Consider the following 17,156-nt stretch of genomic DNA (forward strand, 5'->3'; position numbering starts at 1 on the left):
TCAGCATCATCCTCAACTCAAAGCTCACCATTACCAGACAGGTCAACTCCGCTGCCACCACCTGCTTCCACACTCTCCGACTCCTATGAAAGATCTTCAGATGGATACCAACTGGTTGCCGAAAAACCATGACACACGCTCTAATCATCAACAGACTTGACTACGGCAACCCTGAAGAACCTGAGCAAGCTGCAAAAAATTCAGAACACCGCCACCAGACTCGTCCTAAAAGTTACCCGTCAAGAGCACATCACAGAACACCTGAAAACCCACCACTGGCTCACTGTTGAAAAGAGAATCAACTTCAAACTCCTCGTGCACGCCAACAGAGCCCTCCACGACAGCAGATCTAGCTACTTCAACCATCGCATCACGTGGTGCTCCCCTTCCAGACCTGTCCGCTCTCTGAAGATCTTTCACATACCTGGCAGCAAAAGGTTGGAACACCTTACCCATTCATCTCAGACAGTCGCCATCGCTGACTCAGTTCAGGAAAGACCGCAAGACCTGGCTCTTCAACTGATCTCTGAGGATACAGCCCTCAGAGCCTTGCGACCCTATGGGTGAGTAGTGCACTTTAAAACATCTGATCTGATTGATTGATTGTTACATTTGTAGTTGAGGCTCATTCAGCCTATAGAGCAGAAACATTTTATTCTTGGGTCGATTTTCCAGCAGTCAATGGGAACACTAATACATTTCATCATTATACACCTGCTAACTTACCTGCACAGTACAGAGTGTACACATACTTACAGATGCTTCTATCCTTTCAAGACCACTATAACTGGCTTTATGGTGCCCTACCCCACACAAAACTACACATTAGATTAGGTCCTCTGAGTGATGATGGTCCTACCTGGCCTTTATTGTCCATATACAGACTGTATCCAGATGCAGGCACCTTGGCGGTAGCTGAGGTTCGATTCTTATACATTGAGCTTACAGAAATATATAGATTGTTAGTATAGTTTGTAATGCAAACATTGAATACTAACCCAGTAAGTGCTGCCCTAATGAAACTCAACACGGTCATACCAAGCCTTAACCCTGCAACTGTACATTCAATTATAGGTAAGGTACCCACCATACGGGAAGTAATTCCGTTCTGGTTTTCTCAAAAAATAAATGTTTTGGAGGCAGTATTTTGTCATACTGGACTTCAAGCTAAACATAGAAATCTCACTATGTGCTTGCCATTTGGGATGTTCCCACAGTAATACACTACTTGGGGCACGGTTCTTGCCACACTCTATACTACTTCACATGGTACACCAACACTTGTCAGAAGTGTTAAAACAAATTCAAGATGAATACTGGGCTGCCCTGGCCCTGGATTTGGGGATGCAATTAATGGGCAATTTTGCCATCGTGTCTTCAATAATATTAGGTAATCTTAAATGGGAAGCAGTAGCACTAGCAGTGCGCATGCGACTCCTGGATATTCCTGTACAGAACAACTTTTCCTGCATACTAATTTGCTTTCCTGCTCACATATTCTGTTCTAAAACATGCTGTAATTATGCAAAGTAAGCAATAAGAATAGAGAGTGTATAAAAATGTATATTTTTCATAGGTATTTGTAGAATTTTAATGAAGCTAGTCATTTGCAAAATTTAATGAACATTCTCACATTTCTGCAGAATTCTTGACTTGGGAGACTTGTTTCAATAGAAAAACACTCACCTAGAGGCATTTTCTTAACAAAACGATCCTCTGTTGGGACCGTGCAAAGCTTTATTTTATGAAAGCTATGCCACTCTACAAAAAGTACTTTATAATACTGGAAAGCCTCATTCCACACTAAAAGCATAATTGTGTTTGATTCTATGATTATATTGTAAATTTCAAGAGAAAATAATTACAGATTTTCACCCAGTTTTTACACAATGCTTTTGTATCTCCATGTAGTGTCAGCTGCATGGACATTTAGGGGTCACTAGGGGTCACAACTATGACCCTTGGCTTGCCTCTTGCGACCCCTGACACTTCCTTTGCGACCTCTGCCCTCAGAGGTGGCAACATGAGTGCCTGAAATACAAGGTAAGTTTGTCCTAATGGACATCAGTTGGGGCCCAACTTTCCTGGTTTTCTGTCAATTGTTTTACTACCTAATTAGTGCATAATATTATTCACTATTTGTGCAATAAAAATGGAGTACAATTAGCTGGAATATGACCCTAACTGGCAGCTAGGTAAGTAAAAATGCTTTTGAATGTGTGTTGTATACATGCTTGCAGATGAGAGTGTGTTTATGTGAAAGAGTATGGTTAAATGACGTGGCGAGTTATGTTACTTCCACTACATGTGTCATTTTGGTGAATTGATGCCCATGGTCAGCTGGTCAAGATAAACATACAAGAAGCTTGTGTGCTAGTGGCAAAACAATCTCAGAATATATCTCAAGAGGTATTCAAGGTACTTACAGCAACTCACAATAGCAAGAACAAAGGTGTAGCTGAAGAAGGATACTTCACAATCACGCTAATAATCAAAAAGTTTGTGAACTTACGTGATAAAAGCTTTGCATGCTTTGCAGTGTAATGTAATGCACTAAATTGGGGTTTATGAAGCAAGTTAAAATCTTAAATGTGTGACAAGTGCTTTAATGGAAAGGCCTTATTACATTCCGAACACGTTTTGTTAGTTTTGAAGACCTTTCCAAAAATAGTGCCACAAATTAAACCAATATTGTTTAAATTATTCTTTAAACTGGGTTACTTTGTAAAGTTTAGTCTGTTTTTATACATAAACAAAAAAGTGCATTTTAATCTACCAGACTATCAGGGCATGTTGAATGAATAGTAAAATGTATTTTTAAATGTATTGTTTTACTTCACAGGTGTTGGGAGCTTAGTGCAGGAGAAATCAAATGGATTTACCAAGCACCAATATTAGCTGCTATTGGGGTAGGTTTCACTTCCATAAGATGGAATATATGATTGATATTTTACTCTGTTCAATTCAGTAGGGTTAAAGATTTGAGTTAGTGTTAATCAGATTTTAAAGTCTGCTTGAGAGTTTCAGAGAAATTAGTTGGCCCACTTTCTAAATGTTATCTCTGTGCTCTCTTCTTTAATTTGCCACAAAAAGGCTTTTGGCATATGAATAAACTTTATTTTTTGTTTATATGTATTTTGTATCATTATGACCACTTTTGTACAATGCCAAAGAGACTGAAGGTGCATTCCAAACTGCTTAAACATCGTAAGAGGTAAATGTACACATTGGGTTTCAGTGCTTTTCTCACCCAGTACAACAATCTTAGTTGGCGCCCCCTTCAAAAAACGTCATCCTCCCTGAATTCCCTCACACTCATGCTCCGCCAATGCTCCTTGTTTTTTTATATATTGCTTTAATTGTATTTTCATTGTAATACATCAGTAGTCAAAATATCAGTGCTCAGAACATCAACAGTCAGGAGCAGTTGCATCAGCAAACAGTTCAAAAATTACCACAAGAGGGGCAGTTCCTACATAATCAAACCAAATGTTACAGAGTACTGGAGCCTCCAGTGGGCAGTTGTCACTCAAGTACTATTTTGTTAAGGGTAATCCTTATCTAAGGGATGTGGGTCAGGGTAGCTCAGCATGGATATCTCCAGGTTTACGTCTGTACTGTAGGTAGTGATCAGAGACACAATGCTCAACCAAAGCAATAAAAAACAAATCTTTTTGGGAAACTGAGACCTCATGGTCATCAAGGGGACACTTTATTGAGATCAATGCCGGAGCTGAGGGGAGATGATGAAGTTCTAGGAAAAAGGGGATGTGGATGATTAGAGGTGGAGTGAGACCTTCTGGCATTGTTGCCCTCGGGGTGGGTACCCCACAAGCAGTTAAAAAGTGAGAGGACCCTCTCTGGCATGTCGGCCCCTAGGGAGGTCAAAGAAGGAGACATTTCTGTGTACCTGGACAGTATGTGGGAGCCCATGTGTCCTGCTGCAGAGCCCCAGTATATGTGGTGCACTAGGTCTGCAATATGGTGAGGGCATCTACTGCTTCTTGTAACTTGATCACGAATGTGCTGCACACAGTGGCCCCATCACCTCCTCCCCTGGTGTGTAGGTCCCGTTCACATCTGCATCACATCAGCCATCATCCACTTAAGGAACACCCATAGCTCACAGTCAATTGAGGGCAGTTGTGCTGCCTTCCATGCCATGGCCATAAGCTGCTTGAAGAGGACCATGGGCAAGTCTGTCAATTTAAGATAATGTTTAGCGCATTTCATATGCTTAGTGATGTCAAGGAGACAGTGCAGGGGTGTGAAGGGGCGCCACACATCTATTACGGTTGATATGCGGTCTATGGCCTGTGCTCATACCTGTGCCAATGAGGGGCAGTCCCACGCCATATGATGGAAGGTCACATCTTGGTGCTCACAGTGGAGATGCACTCCCGCAACCCCTAGGATCATCTTACGCTACTGATGTGGAGTAAGGTAGGTATGATGTAGTTAGTTAAATTGAGTAAACTTCAAATGAGCATTACAGGATACCCATTTTACTTGTTTGAGTGCCATCTCCCACTGCTTGTTCGACAGAACCATCTCCAGACATGCGTCCCAATGGGGTTTGATGAGATGAGCAGTGTTTGCATTGGTGGCTTGTATCACTGCATATAGCATTGTGATAGCCTTTCATCTCAGTCCAGGAGTCAATATATACCGCAACCCATGGTGTAGGGTGGGGCCACCTGTCCTGCCACCCAGATGTCCATGAGCACAAGAACTAGGGCATTATAGGCTGGCTGAGTATCTTGCAGATCCAGGAAAGAACATAGCTCCCTGTCCGTGTATGTCTCCTACACATGTCACTCCTGGCTATTGGCAGGACATCTGGTCATATCTCTCCTGTAGTTCTCCCATCCTAGGCATACTCCACAACAGCAGCTGTGGGCTATAGGGTGGTGTCCGATGCCTCAACAGGACATATCTGTTCCAGCAGAATTCGGCTGTTCACACTAATCTGCCCATTTTTCAGGGCAGGCCACCCGGCATCAGCAGCTATTCCAGCAGCCCCATGTCTCCTAGCTCTCCCACAATTATTCTGCCCTCTCATAGCACTTTGCCTGCTAGCCAGCCGAGCAGCTGCGAAATACAGCTCAAGATCTGGCACCCACATTCCCCCTTCCATCAGAGGGCACTGCAGCATCTTTATGGCTACTCGGTTTTTCATTTCACCCCAAATTAAGTCAGAAATTACTATTCTTAATTCAACAAAGGATGCCCTGGCATGAATTACAGGTATCACAGAGAATAAATAAAGTAACCATGGTAGTATTAGCATTTTCACAATAGAAATGCAGCCCCTAGGTGATAGAGGCAATCGCATCCAGAAGCCAAGAGAATTTCAAAGGGATGTCTGTGCCCTGCCATGGTTGCTATCTAGAAGGTTCCCGTCTGAGTGATAAACATTCACTCCAAGGTACCAGAATGTCTTGTATTGCCAAGGCAGCTGGGTGAGTTACGGTACCTCCACCGTGTCCTGGTTCACCCTCCGCAGAGGGAAAAGACAGCGATTGACCTAATTCACTCTGAGACCTGACATGGTCTTAAAGAGATCCAGAAGGGCATAGAGAACTGTTAGGCTATGCTTGTGGTCCCTCATGTACACCAGGACATAGTCCGCATATAGTAACACTTTATGCCAGATGGGACCCACTGCCATACCCCAGGCAGAGCTCCTCACTCGCAAGAGGGTGGCTTCACATCCAGGGCAAAAATAACAGGGGAGAGGGAGCGGTCCTGTCTGGTGCCAGTGTCAATGGTGAACTGATGTGATATTTGATGACCTGTCCCTTCCAAGACCAGCAGTAGTTATGACCATCCCAGGGTGTTGAAAGCTTTCTCAAAGTCTAGGGAGACTGCCACCAGCAATTCCCCTGTCCCTGCAACCACATCCATAATGTGGCAGAGCCTGCAGGTGTTAGACGACGTGGCTCTATGAGAAATGAATCTGCACTTATTGAGGTGCACCAACTTCTGCAGAATTGGAGGCAAGCAATTTGCCCAGACTTTACTTAAGATCTTATAGTCGATGTTTAGCATCAACAAAGGATGGCTGAGCTAATCTCTAGGGGGTCTCTTTCTGTCTTGGGCAGCACTACTATTAGAGCTGTGGTTTATGAGTCCAGTAGCTGACCCCGTTGGTGTGCCTCCATATACATTGCCAGTAAATTGGGTGCCAGTTCCAATATGGCCCTTGAAGACACGTACTATTCCACAGGCAATCCATTGGTGCCCAGAACTTTATTGTGGGCCATCTGGCAAATCACAACCTGTAACTCTGCAGGCTACATGGGCATCTCTAGTTTCTGCAACTGCAGGGATCTAGCTGCTGAAGTTTCACCTCAGCAATGTCTTGCTGCAGGCAATCCGTAGGTGGGTCAGGCAGGGATAGGAGAGTGTTTTGTAGTACTGAGCAAAGGCCTCAGAGTTCTCCACCTCACTTATAAGGTAACGGATCCCCCCATCACAGTTCTGAGGACTTTGGAGCACATTGGCCACACCAACATGCCACTCAGCTTGTGTCCGTCTGCATGCTTCAACACCAGGGAGGCCTTATAACCGAGATGCTACAGGCAGCAAGCTACTGCTCTGTATTGAACTCTTAAGTCTCTAAATTGCTTCAGTGTAAGCCACTGCTTCCAGTTGAGTGGCTTGGAGCTGTGTTTCCAATGTTAACACGCTGCGAGTAAGGGACACCCATGCACCCCATGCAGTTTTGATACAATGTCACTGCAAAACCAGTTTCATTGCATGCTCTTGAATTCCATAAAGCCATCATTCTCCTCAGAATAATGAAGCAGGTGAGCACCAATAGTCTCCCAATATGCTGCATCCAAGAGAGCCTCCTCCTGCAAGCACCAGTTGAGCATTGGCGCCTTATCTTCCCCCCAACATATTGACACCATAAGGGGGCTATGGTCTGACAGTGTCTTTCCTAGATATTCAGAGCTACTGACTCAGGGCCATAACAAAATATATGATCCTGTCTGGTAGGTACTTGATGGCCCAGTGCGTAATATGGGTATTCCACATCGTCCAGGTGGCCAAAACACCTAACATCGATGTAGTCATGTCATGTCTGTCCAGTGTCTGAAATGCTTGGTCACCTGTAGGCCCTATGTCCCAGGCAAGGGGAAATCTAATGGTCAAGGTCCGTGTTATGCACACAACTGAAATCTCTACCCCCAAACAGTTGGTGCCAGTGTGTTTCTGAGTAGGGCTGGGGACTAGGAACGAAGGAAATCTCCATGAAGTGTGTTGGCCACATATAACAAAACCTCTGATAATGGACCCCCATCTAGAGCACCCTCTAATAATATAAATCATCCCTCAAGGTCTGCCAGCACACAGTTCGTCACAAATGGGACTCTCAGTGCTATCTAAATCAGGACCACCTTAATGTAGGCAGAATACTTGGTAGTACCTGCCTGCTCCATAGCCTGGGAAACTTTTCAAGCTCAAAGGCCGCAATCTAGTGAATCCTAGTTTGTTTTAATGGGATAACAGGAGTTAGCTTAGCCTTTGGCTTGCAGACTCGTGCCCCCCGTCACCTAGTGACTTTTAACCTACTTAGCTTGCTCTGTCTTAGCCCATTTAATTATTTAATTCATCTGAGATGGCTGCCTTGTTTATAGTTAGGCCACTTGTTATGCTTGTATTATCAGTGCCACCTCGCTAAGGCGTCAAGATCAAGCGACAATGACAAACGAACAGTAGGTGTTCACACTTAGGGATTTTCCCTCTCTATACTTTTGAGGGATTTGTTTATAATAATTGCCATCCTAAGCATGTCTGTTATCTATTGTTTGGGAACACACCTACGTAAGTGGTCCTGGTAGATCTGTATCAATACATCACACTTTAGACAGATATTCAGAGGGATTCCGACCAGAGGGCATCGCCACCATCGCTGATATCGATGCTGCACATCATCTTGATGCTGACCCCGTCTTTGTGTCCCTGTGGAGTCTGAGATAGAGACCTCATTCCAAGGTAACGAGGGTTGGGGGCTCCTCTCATGGGCATGGCATTGGAAGATTAGGTTTAACAAACCAAGCTCTCCTTTAGGTAGGAGGTTAGGACTATCATATTAGGCTATTAGGGCATATCACACCTCTTATGTCTTTACATGGTACTGCAAGATGGTGGGGGTCTTTGTAATAATGGCTCTAGTCTTCACTATTCTGTTCCTTGCACTGTTCATTATCCTAATCATTGCAGCCCATGCAACATATCGCAAATTACAGTTGTGTTAAATAAAAAGTATTGAAACTTTACTGCATCTTTGTTATTGCCTGTGTTTGAATGAGACATAATGTATCTGTGAGAAAGGGGTAATCTCCGTTTAACCACGACATTCCCTGAGATGTCTTACTCTTGAGGACATGTGTAAAGGCTGCTACAATTCACCTTTTACTATTGTGTTTTTGGTGAGGTGCTGCTAGTGAGCCGGTAAGGTTGGGACGACAGTTGCAACTCGTTGTAGGCTAGGCATAGTCACCTACAAACAAAAGTACTGTCATCCTTAAACCAGCAGTCTTGCCTAGAGCAAAAATCCAAACTATGACAGTAAGGTGCATCTCTTGCAAGCAGGTGATGTGTATGTTCTTATGTCTTAAGTATGTATAAATTTGGTGTCAGCGTATAGGTGTTGCCATGCCCCTTACCTTCCATGCCAAGGAATTATAGATTGTAGTTATATCACAATTGAATTGCCTCCTCTGTGCATCTGTCAGCATACTTACACAACAGTTGTGAATCTGTGCCCCCCACCAGTACCCCACTGGCCTGTTTTGTCCCAGGTAAACTCACCAAACAAAACATAACAATAACAGTAACACCCACTCCCTTGGCTTGGACACTAACAGAGACCATGTCAGAAGTCCCACAATTAGCCCTGCGCTATCTGCAATGTAGCAGTTCTGCTTGCAATCCATATAGAATACCTTGGAGGGTTGGGCCAAGCAGTAACAGAGAAACAGACCAGTGTAGCCCCAGTGTGTTCAGGCCCTCATTATGATTCCTCTGCCTTCCTAAAAGCATCTCCAATTCATCATGGCCCCCCTGCCATTTGTGGAGATCCTGTTCAGCTCAAAGAAGGCCAACTTTTTCAAACTTTTGCCTGGATATCACCAAGCTGGGTCTCATGGAAGTATCGGAGTCCTGGATGGCTTGGAGTACCTTGTCAAACATGCCTGTATGCTTCTCGAGCTTAGCCTCCAGTTGACAGATTGGGTCTGACTGCACTGGTGAGGCTGTCAACAAGGCCACTATTGATTTCTATGGGGGCAGAGGTCTGGACATCTTCAGTTTAGCCATCTCCCTGCCTGCACCTTCCACCTTGCCCAGCAGTCCGGTATTAGCAGCCTCAAACACCCTGAATCTCTGCTTCAGGGGTTAAGTGAAGAGGCCAGAAATGACAGTCTTACAGGACTCCCAAGGTGAACAGTATTCCAAACAGCAGCCCTGTTCCTGATTTCCCAACAGCTGTGCAGCATCCATCCAGGAGAAGGCAGTAACGGAGGTCCCAACATACCAGGAGATGCCATCCACCGTATGCCGCACCACAAGTGAGGCCCTCTCACTGCAGTGGTGTGTAACTCCTCCCTGCTCCGAGGGGGCCCGCCTGTGTATCCTGCAGCATGCAGTCCTCACCCACAAGGTGTCAACCTTTGCAAAGTGCACCACGTATGGAATGAGCATGTGTCTCTCTCAGTTCAAATGTCTCAGGAAAAACGAAGTTCCAATGCTGGGTATGTGGTCAGCGAGCCCTCCAGGGGGGCCTCCCAGGCCCCACCACCCCCAACATACTGGAGAGGGCAGGTGGCGTAGAGTGCCAGTGCTGAAAGGTGACCCCCTGTTCCCAATCACTATTATTTATGTATGGTCAGAAAGAGAAAGGGACAGTTACCTCTGCTCTGGTAACAGCTAGGTGCAGTTCTCAGAGGTCCCAGGCCATGCCCACCCCAGCGATCCCCAAGCTGGAGTAAGCCTCACAGGCCCTCCTCGGTGTGCTTGCAGTATCTCAAGCTCATCTGATCTCCCAGTGCACGCTGGAGCTCAGGTTCTCTTCTCTGACCTTGGCCTCACGATTCCACAACAAACTGGGTCCAGAGATATTTGCCCTCAGCAGCACATCCACCGCTGCTGCACCCACCTGCCTCCACTCACCCAATCTCAGCCAGCAGGAGGGTGGGGGGGTCTCTGATGACTATGCAGGGCCCAGCGGTCACGCTCCATTCTCCTGGTGAGTCGTCTGGCCCACGGTGGTTACTGCCTGCCTCTGATCTGCCCAGTCCTGGCCTGCAGGCCCACCACTTGGCATGCACCGCTAGGCAGTGGGGGAATGTTGTGCTCTGCTGCATGTGCGGCCAGGCATGAAGGGGTAACTCCACTTCAAGGGGGTTTCCCTGGGGCAGATTGGTACAGGATGTGAGGCAATGTGCCTAATATTCTGGGAAGCCTCACCAAAAGGCAACAAACTACATCACATTTTGGCCAAGCCCCCCACCAGTGCCCCTTATCTCTCTGTAGCCACACTCTCACATGTATTTCATTAGTTTAATTACACAACTCATACCAGTGTAGGGTGTCAGAGCACTCTCCATCGCACACATATTATACACATATTATTCAGAGCCAATGAATCATGTTTGTGTAAATCAATGTAAAGGAAATGTTTCATGAAACAATCAGGAGTATAAGATGTAGGAATCACATCACCTATACTAATAAGCAGTAGATTCTAAGTGGTCTGGAGAAGCACAAACTCAGAATTTAAAACATACCACAGTAGTTGTCTTTACTAATAAGAATGTTTTTGTACTCAAAAGAACCCATTTTAGCAGCATTAGGATAATGAAGGACTAGGGAAAAACATAACAATGTAACTTATACCATACAGTTTGAATGTAGCTCGTTGATGACAGTTCACGGGTCACAGAGATTAGATTTATCAAATATAAATTTCAAGTGGATTTCTGTGACAAAAGAAGTAATGCACTGAGTGATCCACTTAAATACAGTTTGGTGATTTGTGTGGTACATGCTCTTTGCAGCAGGCATATTAAAACTCTGTGCTACTTTATCATCAGCGGAGACACCACTAGACAAGGTATCTCTTTTCAGCAGGGGCATTAATCACCAGAGTTATCTCGTCATTTTTATTTTTGACTGGAAACTTATGAAATAATAAAAGGCCTCACATGTCTCATCAGACATCAACATAATAAGCAGCAGGAAGGGGCGCATTTCTCAAATGTTCAGTCTTATCATACTACTTTCTTTATGAGACACTCAATCTACGTTATTTCTAAACAAAGCTCCACCTAAAGTCACTGCCCACACTACTCTAGAGCTGGTCCTGTAAATGTAAAGTACTAAGCCAGATATTTAATGGTATGGTCATCCTCTGACCACGCATTGTTCTTTAAACCGTACCATTTAAAACACTGAGGGGGTCATTATGACCCCAGTGGTCGGCGGTAATATGGAAGAAAGTACTGCCAACAGGCTGGTGGTACTTTCCTCCAAATTATGACATTGGTCTTACCTGTAATCAGGGGGTCCACTGGCAGGAGACGGGACAGCCAGGCCGTATTATTCTCATAATACGGCCGGTGATGGGCTACTGCCGTGGCGCTGCTGCTGCAGCAGCGCCACCTTACCGCCATCCGCCGGCATGGCCACAGACAGATTTCCACCATCCTTCTGGTGGATATCCGGCTGTGGTCATTATCCGGCAGATGGCTGGTAGCCACGGTAATGGTCTTTTGGCGGCCGTCCCCGTGGCGGTAGGCTGTTTTTACCGCTGGGGTCATAATGACCCCTTGAATGTGTTAAAGAGGTGTCAAAGAGCCAGTTGTAGTGAAAACAATGCTTTTTGGATTTCAGCTGAGAGGATATCCGTTTCCGTTGCAACAGAGTAACCCCCCTCTTGCAAGATCTAAATGAAGCCCTAAGTCTCAAAGGGCAAGAGAATGACTATCTTAAGAACTGTTTATTGAAGAGATTGCTACTTACGACCCCCTATGATTCGCTAAATGGGAAACGTTTTTTCATGGAGCATCAGTTGCTTTAAGGAACATGGGCTGGGTTACAAAAAAGGAAACACTTGGGAGAACATCAGGGAAAGCAGGCAACAGTCTCATGTACCACTTGCCACTACCCTCAAGACTACCGACATAATTCATAAAAGTTGCAAATCAGTTACTGCCTCATTTGAGGTTCTGATAACTGATTGCAATTGCTGTTACAAACCATTCATGCTATACTGAATCTCAACCATTATTGTGATGCAATGTGGGTCATTAAACTCATCTTGCAAGCTAGAAAGGCATTTGTGACTCACAAAGATTTTCTGATTGCAAACCCTATGATTTTGTGACTTGCAGTGTTTGCAATGACATCATGCTTTTGTACTTCTGACCCTAATGGTTGTTCCAGCACTCATTGCCTTCAAGTTATTTGCTAAGTAAACATTCTTTGCTATGTTCGCTGAAGTCATAAATAAACCATTACTAATTTGAAGCCATAGCATAAGACCAAAGCATACCAGAGTCTCAAGATTTACGGACGTTCTACTATGGGCAAAACACTGACACACTTATGATGCAGGTGTTTCACCCGGGGTGATTACCATTTTTTACAACTGCTTTGTCCCTGCACTCTTCCCTACTTTACCGAGCTGTAGCACTGTTTAATTAGGCTCTGCAGTACAGGTGGGAAATGCCCATCTGCAAAAAAACAACACAAAGGGGGTTATTCTAACTTTGGAGGAGTGTTAATCCGTCCCAAAAGTGACGTTAAAGTGACGGATATACCACCAGCCGTATTACGAGTTCCATAGGATATAATGGACTCGTAATACGGCTGGTGGTAAATCCGTCACTTTTCCGTCACTTTTGGGACGGATTAACACCTCCTCCAAAGTTAGAATAACCCCCAAAGTCTGCATTCTGATTCCCAATACCTCTCTCAGGGTAACCCTTTCCTACCTAATTATGTGCCCTCTTCTGTTGGCTGTAGTGTGTTTAATTTTAATCTCAAGCAAGTAAAAGAAGATAAAATTTGCCATTTATCTGTTGTTGGAGAGGCATGAATTAAAATTGTGTTCTGATGGAAGTTGCTGTTAACATATTTCTAATGCATTTGCTCCCATCTTTCATTCCTTACTCCTGTGTATAGTGTTCACTCTGTATTATACTTAAATCTCATAAATATTTTTGAACTAAAAACAATTATGCTTTTTCTTTTCTTTTTACTGAGTAATGCAAGGACTGTATTGTGTTGTAAACTACACTACTGTATGCCTTCTTTCACGTCCTGATATTAATCATAGGTATATCTAGGAACTGTACTGAACCATCAATATTTTACAAGTTGGAGCATGATTAGTCGCTAACTATATCACACGCCAGTTATCACTCCTGTTTCGATTAAAGAAAAGCAACAAACAAGAACCAGATCACAGAAGAGATGGAAACTCCTTCTTTGTCCATCTCTTGAAAAGAAAATAGCGATGAGACTTCAGCACTGCTTTCCTAGGTATTCCTGAGTACCACTGTATCATTATTTTTATCCATTATGAAGCAATAGTGAAAAATACCATATTAGAATCTAATTTTCAATCATATCAGGCAAATTCTTCCACATTGTCCATGAGCCCCTCCTGAACAGCACCTATATTCAGATCTATTTTAAACACATGGCAAAGCACCCTACACATGTGACCTGGGAATGGTGAACACATTCCAAATCATGTAAGTCAACAGGTGAAGCCGCCTTCCCAAAGTAACCTTTTTCAACCTAGTAATTAGCTATATGTATGCAGATCTGAAAATCAGATCCAGTCACCTTCACACACCCTCCTTCCATCCTATTCAAGGCAATTACATTTTGGTGCACATAATGACATTGGCAGTATAAACTGCCTACCTCCGCAGTGATGGCCGCCAAATGACTGTTACCTCAGCTACCATTCGACTGCTAGATTATGACTATAGCCGTACTTCTGCCACAAGAAGGGCGGAAATCCAGCTGTGGCCATACTGGCAGATGGTGGTAAGGTGGCACTTCCACCACCAGCACCACCACACCAGTAGACCGCTGCCAGCCGTATCATGACATATGATACGGCCTGCCGGTGTTCTGCTGGCGGGCACTGCTGGCAGTAGCAGCGCCCGTCCCGTTCCCTAATGGAAGACCAGCTGGATGAAGGTAAGTTGGGTTTCCGACAGGGAAGGGGATGGGGGGTGTTGTGTGTGTGTGAGGGGGATTGTGTGCATGAATGTGTGGGCAAAGCAGCTGATCAATTGACCTTTGCAAGGGCTACTCAGACAACTAAACTTCCTCCAGCACTGTCTTCCCCGGCCTCATCGGTCATTACCCTGAAGTCCATTAGGAGTGGATGATCTTGAGCTACCGAAGATGGAGAATATGACAAAGAGCACTGAATTCTTAAACAACCAGAAGAAGCTGACTGACGTGAAGGACCGCAGAAACAATATCCATATTTTTGGGGTCCCTCTGTCGGCTGCCTTCCAGGATGTCCCCATATTCCTTTAGTCTTTCTCTCTCTTTTAGTTCTCCCAAAACTGATGAGCTTAACTTTTACCTTTCTACTACAGTTTGAACGGGCACATCACACTGCTTCTTGTTCCTCCTCTTTTTGCTAGGGAGTGTGCCTGATCATAGCTTGTTTTCTCCACCATCCCCATGTGCAGATGGCCCCTATAGAAGCTTACAAACATTTCCCATACTCTTGCAACAGCAAATGGATCACTTTTTGATCAAACTATTCTTAAGAGACCCATGTTTTTCTAAAGCAATTTCTGGCCCTGTGGCCACCATTCCTGAAACACGACCCACGCTTTGGTCTGCTGGAACTGGCCATCATATTGGGTTTGGTTAATGGTACAATCAATGAATTCTGGGATCCAGCTGAACTGGAGCTTCAAAAGCTGAAACAACAAGGTGATGGATGGAACTCTTGAATAAACCTTAGCCACTAGCAATCACTCTGGGCCACACCCCAGTACATTGTTTTTCACCCACCATGGTACCTTAGTTTGTACCCAGCCATATGCAAACCAGTCTTAACCCTGTTCGTCATGGGAACAGCCCAGCCCGAACTGCCAGACCAGGTCCTCCCTCAACTGGCACACAATCAACCCAGGTCTAGTTTTCCCTTTTTCTGAGCTCTTCAGCGAGGTATAGCTTAAATCCAGTAGCACAGTGAGCCAGGGACTCATGTCGGGGCATCCCTCACACGCATAGGGCATCAAGTGCAAAAACAACAAGGTGATGAATAGAAAGCTTACACACTGGCAATCACTTGGGAAGCCCTGGATTTGCCCATTTTGGAAAAAAAGGTCAAGAAGGATATCAAAGCTTTGAATGCAGCAAAAGTGTTAAGGGAAAATGGCATCCCCCTAGAATTCTACAGGGCTACTAGTGACCTGACAGTTCCCCACCTTACCACAATGTTCCAGTAAGCTACATATTTGGGCTCACTTCATCCTGAATTCAAAAGGGCACATATCTCCCTCTTCCCTAAGCAGGTAACGACCATCTCTACTACTCAATTTATTACCCCCTTTAGCTACTGAATTGCAATATAAAAATAGTGCCGAAGGTCCTATCCACCACACTGAGAACAATGATCAGGCCACTGATACATGATAATAAAGTAGTCTTTGTCACATTCTTTTTATCCTGGAATCATCTGCATACATTGCTGCATGTCAAATGGTATACCAAGTCAGCTCTGGAGGTGAATCTGCTGCTCTTCTGGTGAAACTGTACCATGGTCTCCACTTGCAATTAAGTGAGGGGACCTGCCCCCCCCCCCCACCTGTCTCCACACTTATCTGGTGCAATGGGACTCCAACAAAAACTAGCCTCTGGACTTTATGGACTATTGATGTCCAAACTGTTCTCTTCGTTGCTAGGATGCCACCTCCAGACTCTGTGGCAGACCTGTTTCCAAATTGGACTCTTCGTAATGATGGTCACTCTACCTGCCCTGCCATGGTAGGGGGCTGTGAGAGGCCCAAATCAAGTTATGTTGCTTCAAACTCTTACGGGACTGCCACTGGTCATCAGCTAAGCTACACACAGTGCGACTGAAACCTAATTCAGACTGCTGGTGCTGGTACTATAAGCCCCGAGCTGTGACATCCTTTGGTGCTGTCTGTGTAGGAGGCTGGCCTGGTGTGTGGTGGGTACCTATGGTACTTACACCTTATACTAGGTCCAGGTACCCTTTATTAGGGTAGTGTAGTCAGTGTCTAGAAGCGAGGCTCTCTAGAGGTAGCTGTGGATGAGCAGCCAAAGCTTATCTAGGAGACTTGCAAAGCTCATGCAATACCACCATAGTCACACTTAGGCCCTCATTCTGACCTTGGCGGGCGGCGGAGGCCGCCCGCCAAAGTCCCGCCGTCAGGTTACCGTTCCGCGGTCGAAAGACCGCGGCGGTAATGCGGGAAAGAGGCTTCCACGATGAAGCCGGCTCGGAATCGAGCCGGCGGAGTGGAAGCTGTGCGACGGGTGCAGTTGCACCCGTTGCGTATTTCACTGTCTGCGCAGCAGACAGTGAAATACATTTAGGGGCCCTCTTACGGGGGCCCCTGCAATGCCCATGCCAGTGGCATGGGCACTGCAGGGGCCCCCAGGGGCCCCGCGACCCCCCCTACCGCCATCCGGTTCCCGGCGGTCGGACCGCCGGGATCTGGATGGCGGTAGGGGGGGTCGGAATCCCCTCGGCTGCGCCGCCTTGGAGGATTCAATGGGGCGGCGGTACACTGGCGGGAGACCGCCAGTGTTGCCTGTCCGACCGCGGCTTTACCGCCGCGGTCGGAATCCCCATTGGAGCACCGCCGGCCTGTCGGCGGTGCTCCCGCGGTCCTCCGCCCTGGCGGTCTTTGACCGCCAGGGTCAGAATGACTGCCTTAGTACTTACAAGCATGGAAAAGAAAAAACACTCAGTGTCACAAAAATAAAGGTACTTTATTTTGGTGACACAAATACCAAAAAATACCATGGAGGCTATACTACCTTAGGAGGTAAGTAATACACAAATTATATGCACTAGTTTGCAGAAATAGGCATAAAACAGCTAGAAAACAGTGTAATTAGTGAAAATC

At 45.4% G+C, this 17,156-nt stretch overlaps 1 protein-coding gene across 1 annotated transcript in view; it reads left to right on the forward strand.

The window, feature by feature from the left end:
• Positions 1-17,156, forward strand: part of PTH2R (parathyroid hormone 2 receptor) — a 1,094,265-nt gene that overhangs the window by 860,914 nt on the left and 216,195 nt on the right. Inside the window, exon 9 of the mRNA XM_069221390.1 lies at positions 2,843-2,909. Coding sequence (XP_069077491.1) covers positions 2,843-2,909 — 67 coding nt within the window. The remainder of the gene's footprint in view (positions 1-2,842; positions 2,910-17,156) is intronic.

The sequence above is a fragment of the Pleurodeles waltl genome, chromosome 3_1 (genome assembly GCF_031143425.1).
Source record: "Pleurodeles waltl isolate 20211129_DDA chromosome 3_1, aPleWal1.hap1.20221129, whole genome shotgun sequence".
Classification (NCBI taxonomy): domain Eukaryota; kingdom Metazoa; phylum Chordata; class Amphibia; order Caudata; family Salamandridae; genus Pleurodeles; species Pleurodeles waltl.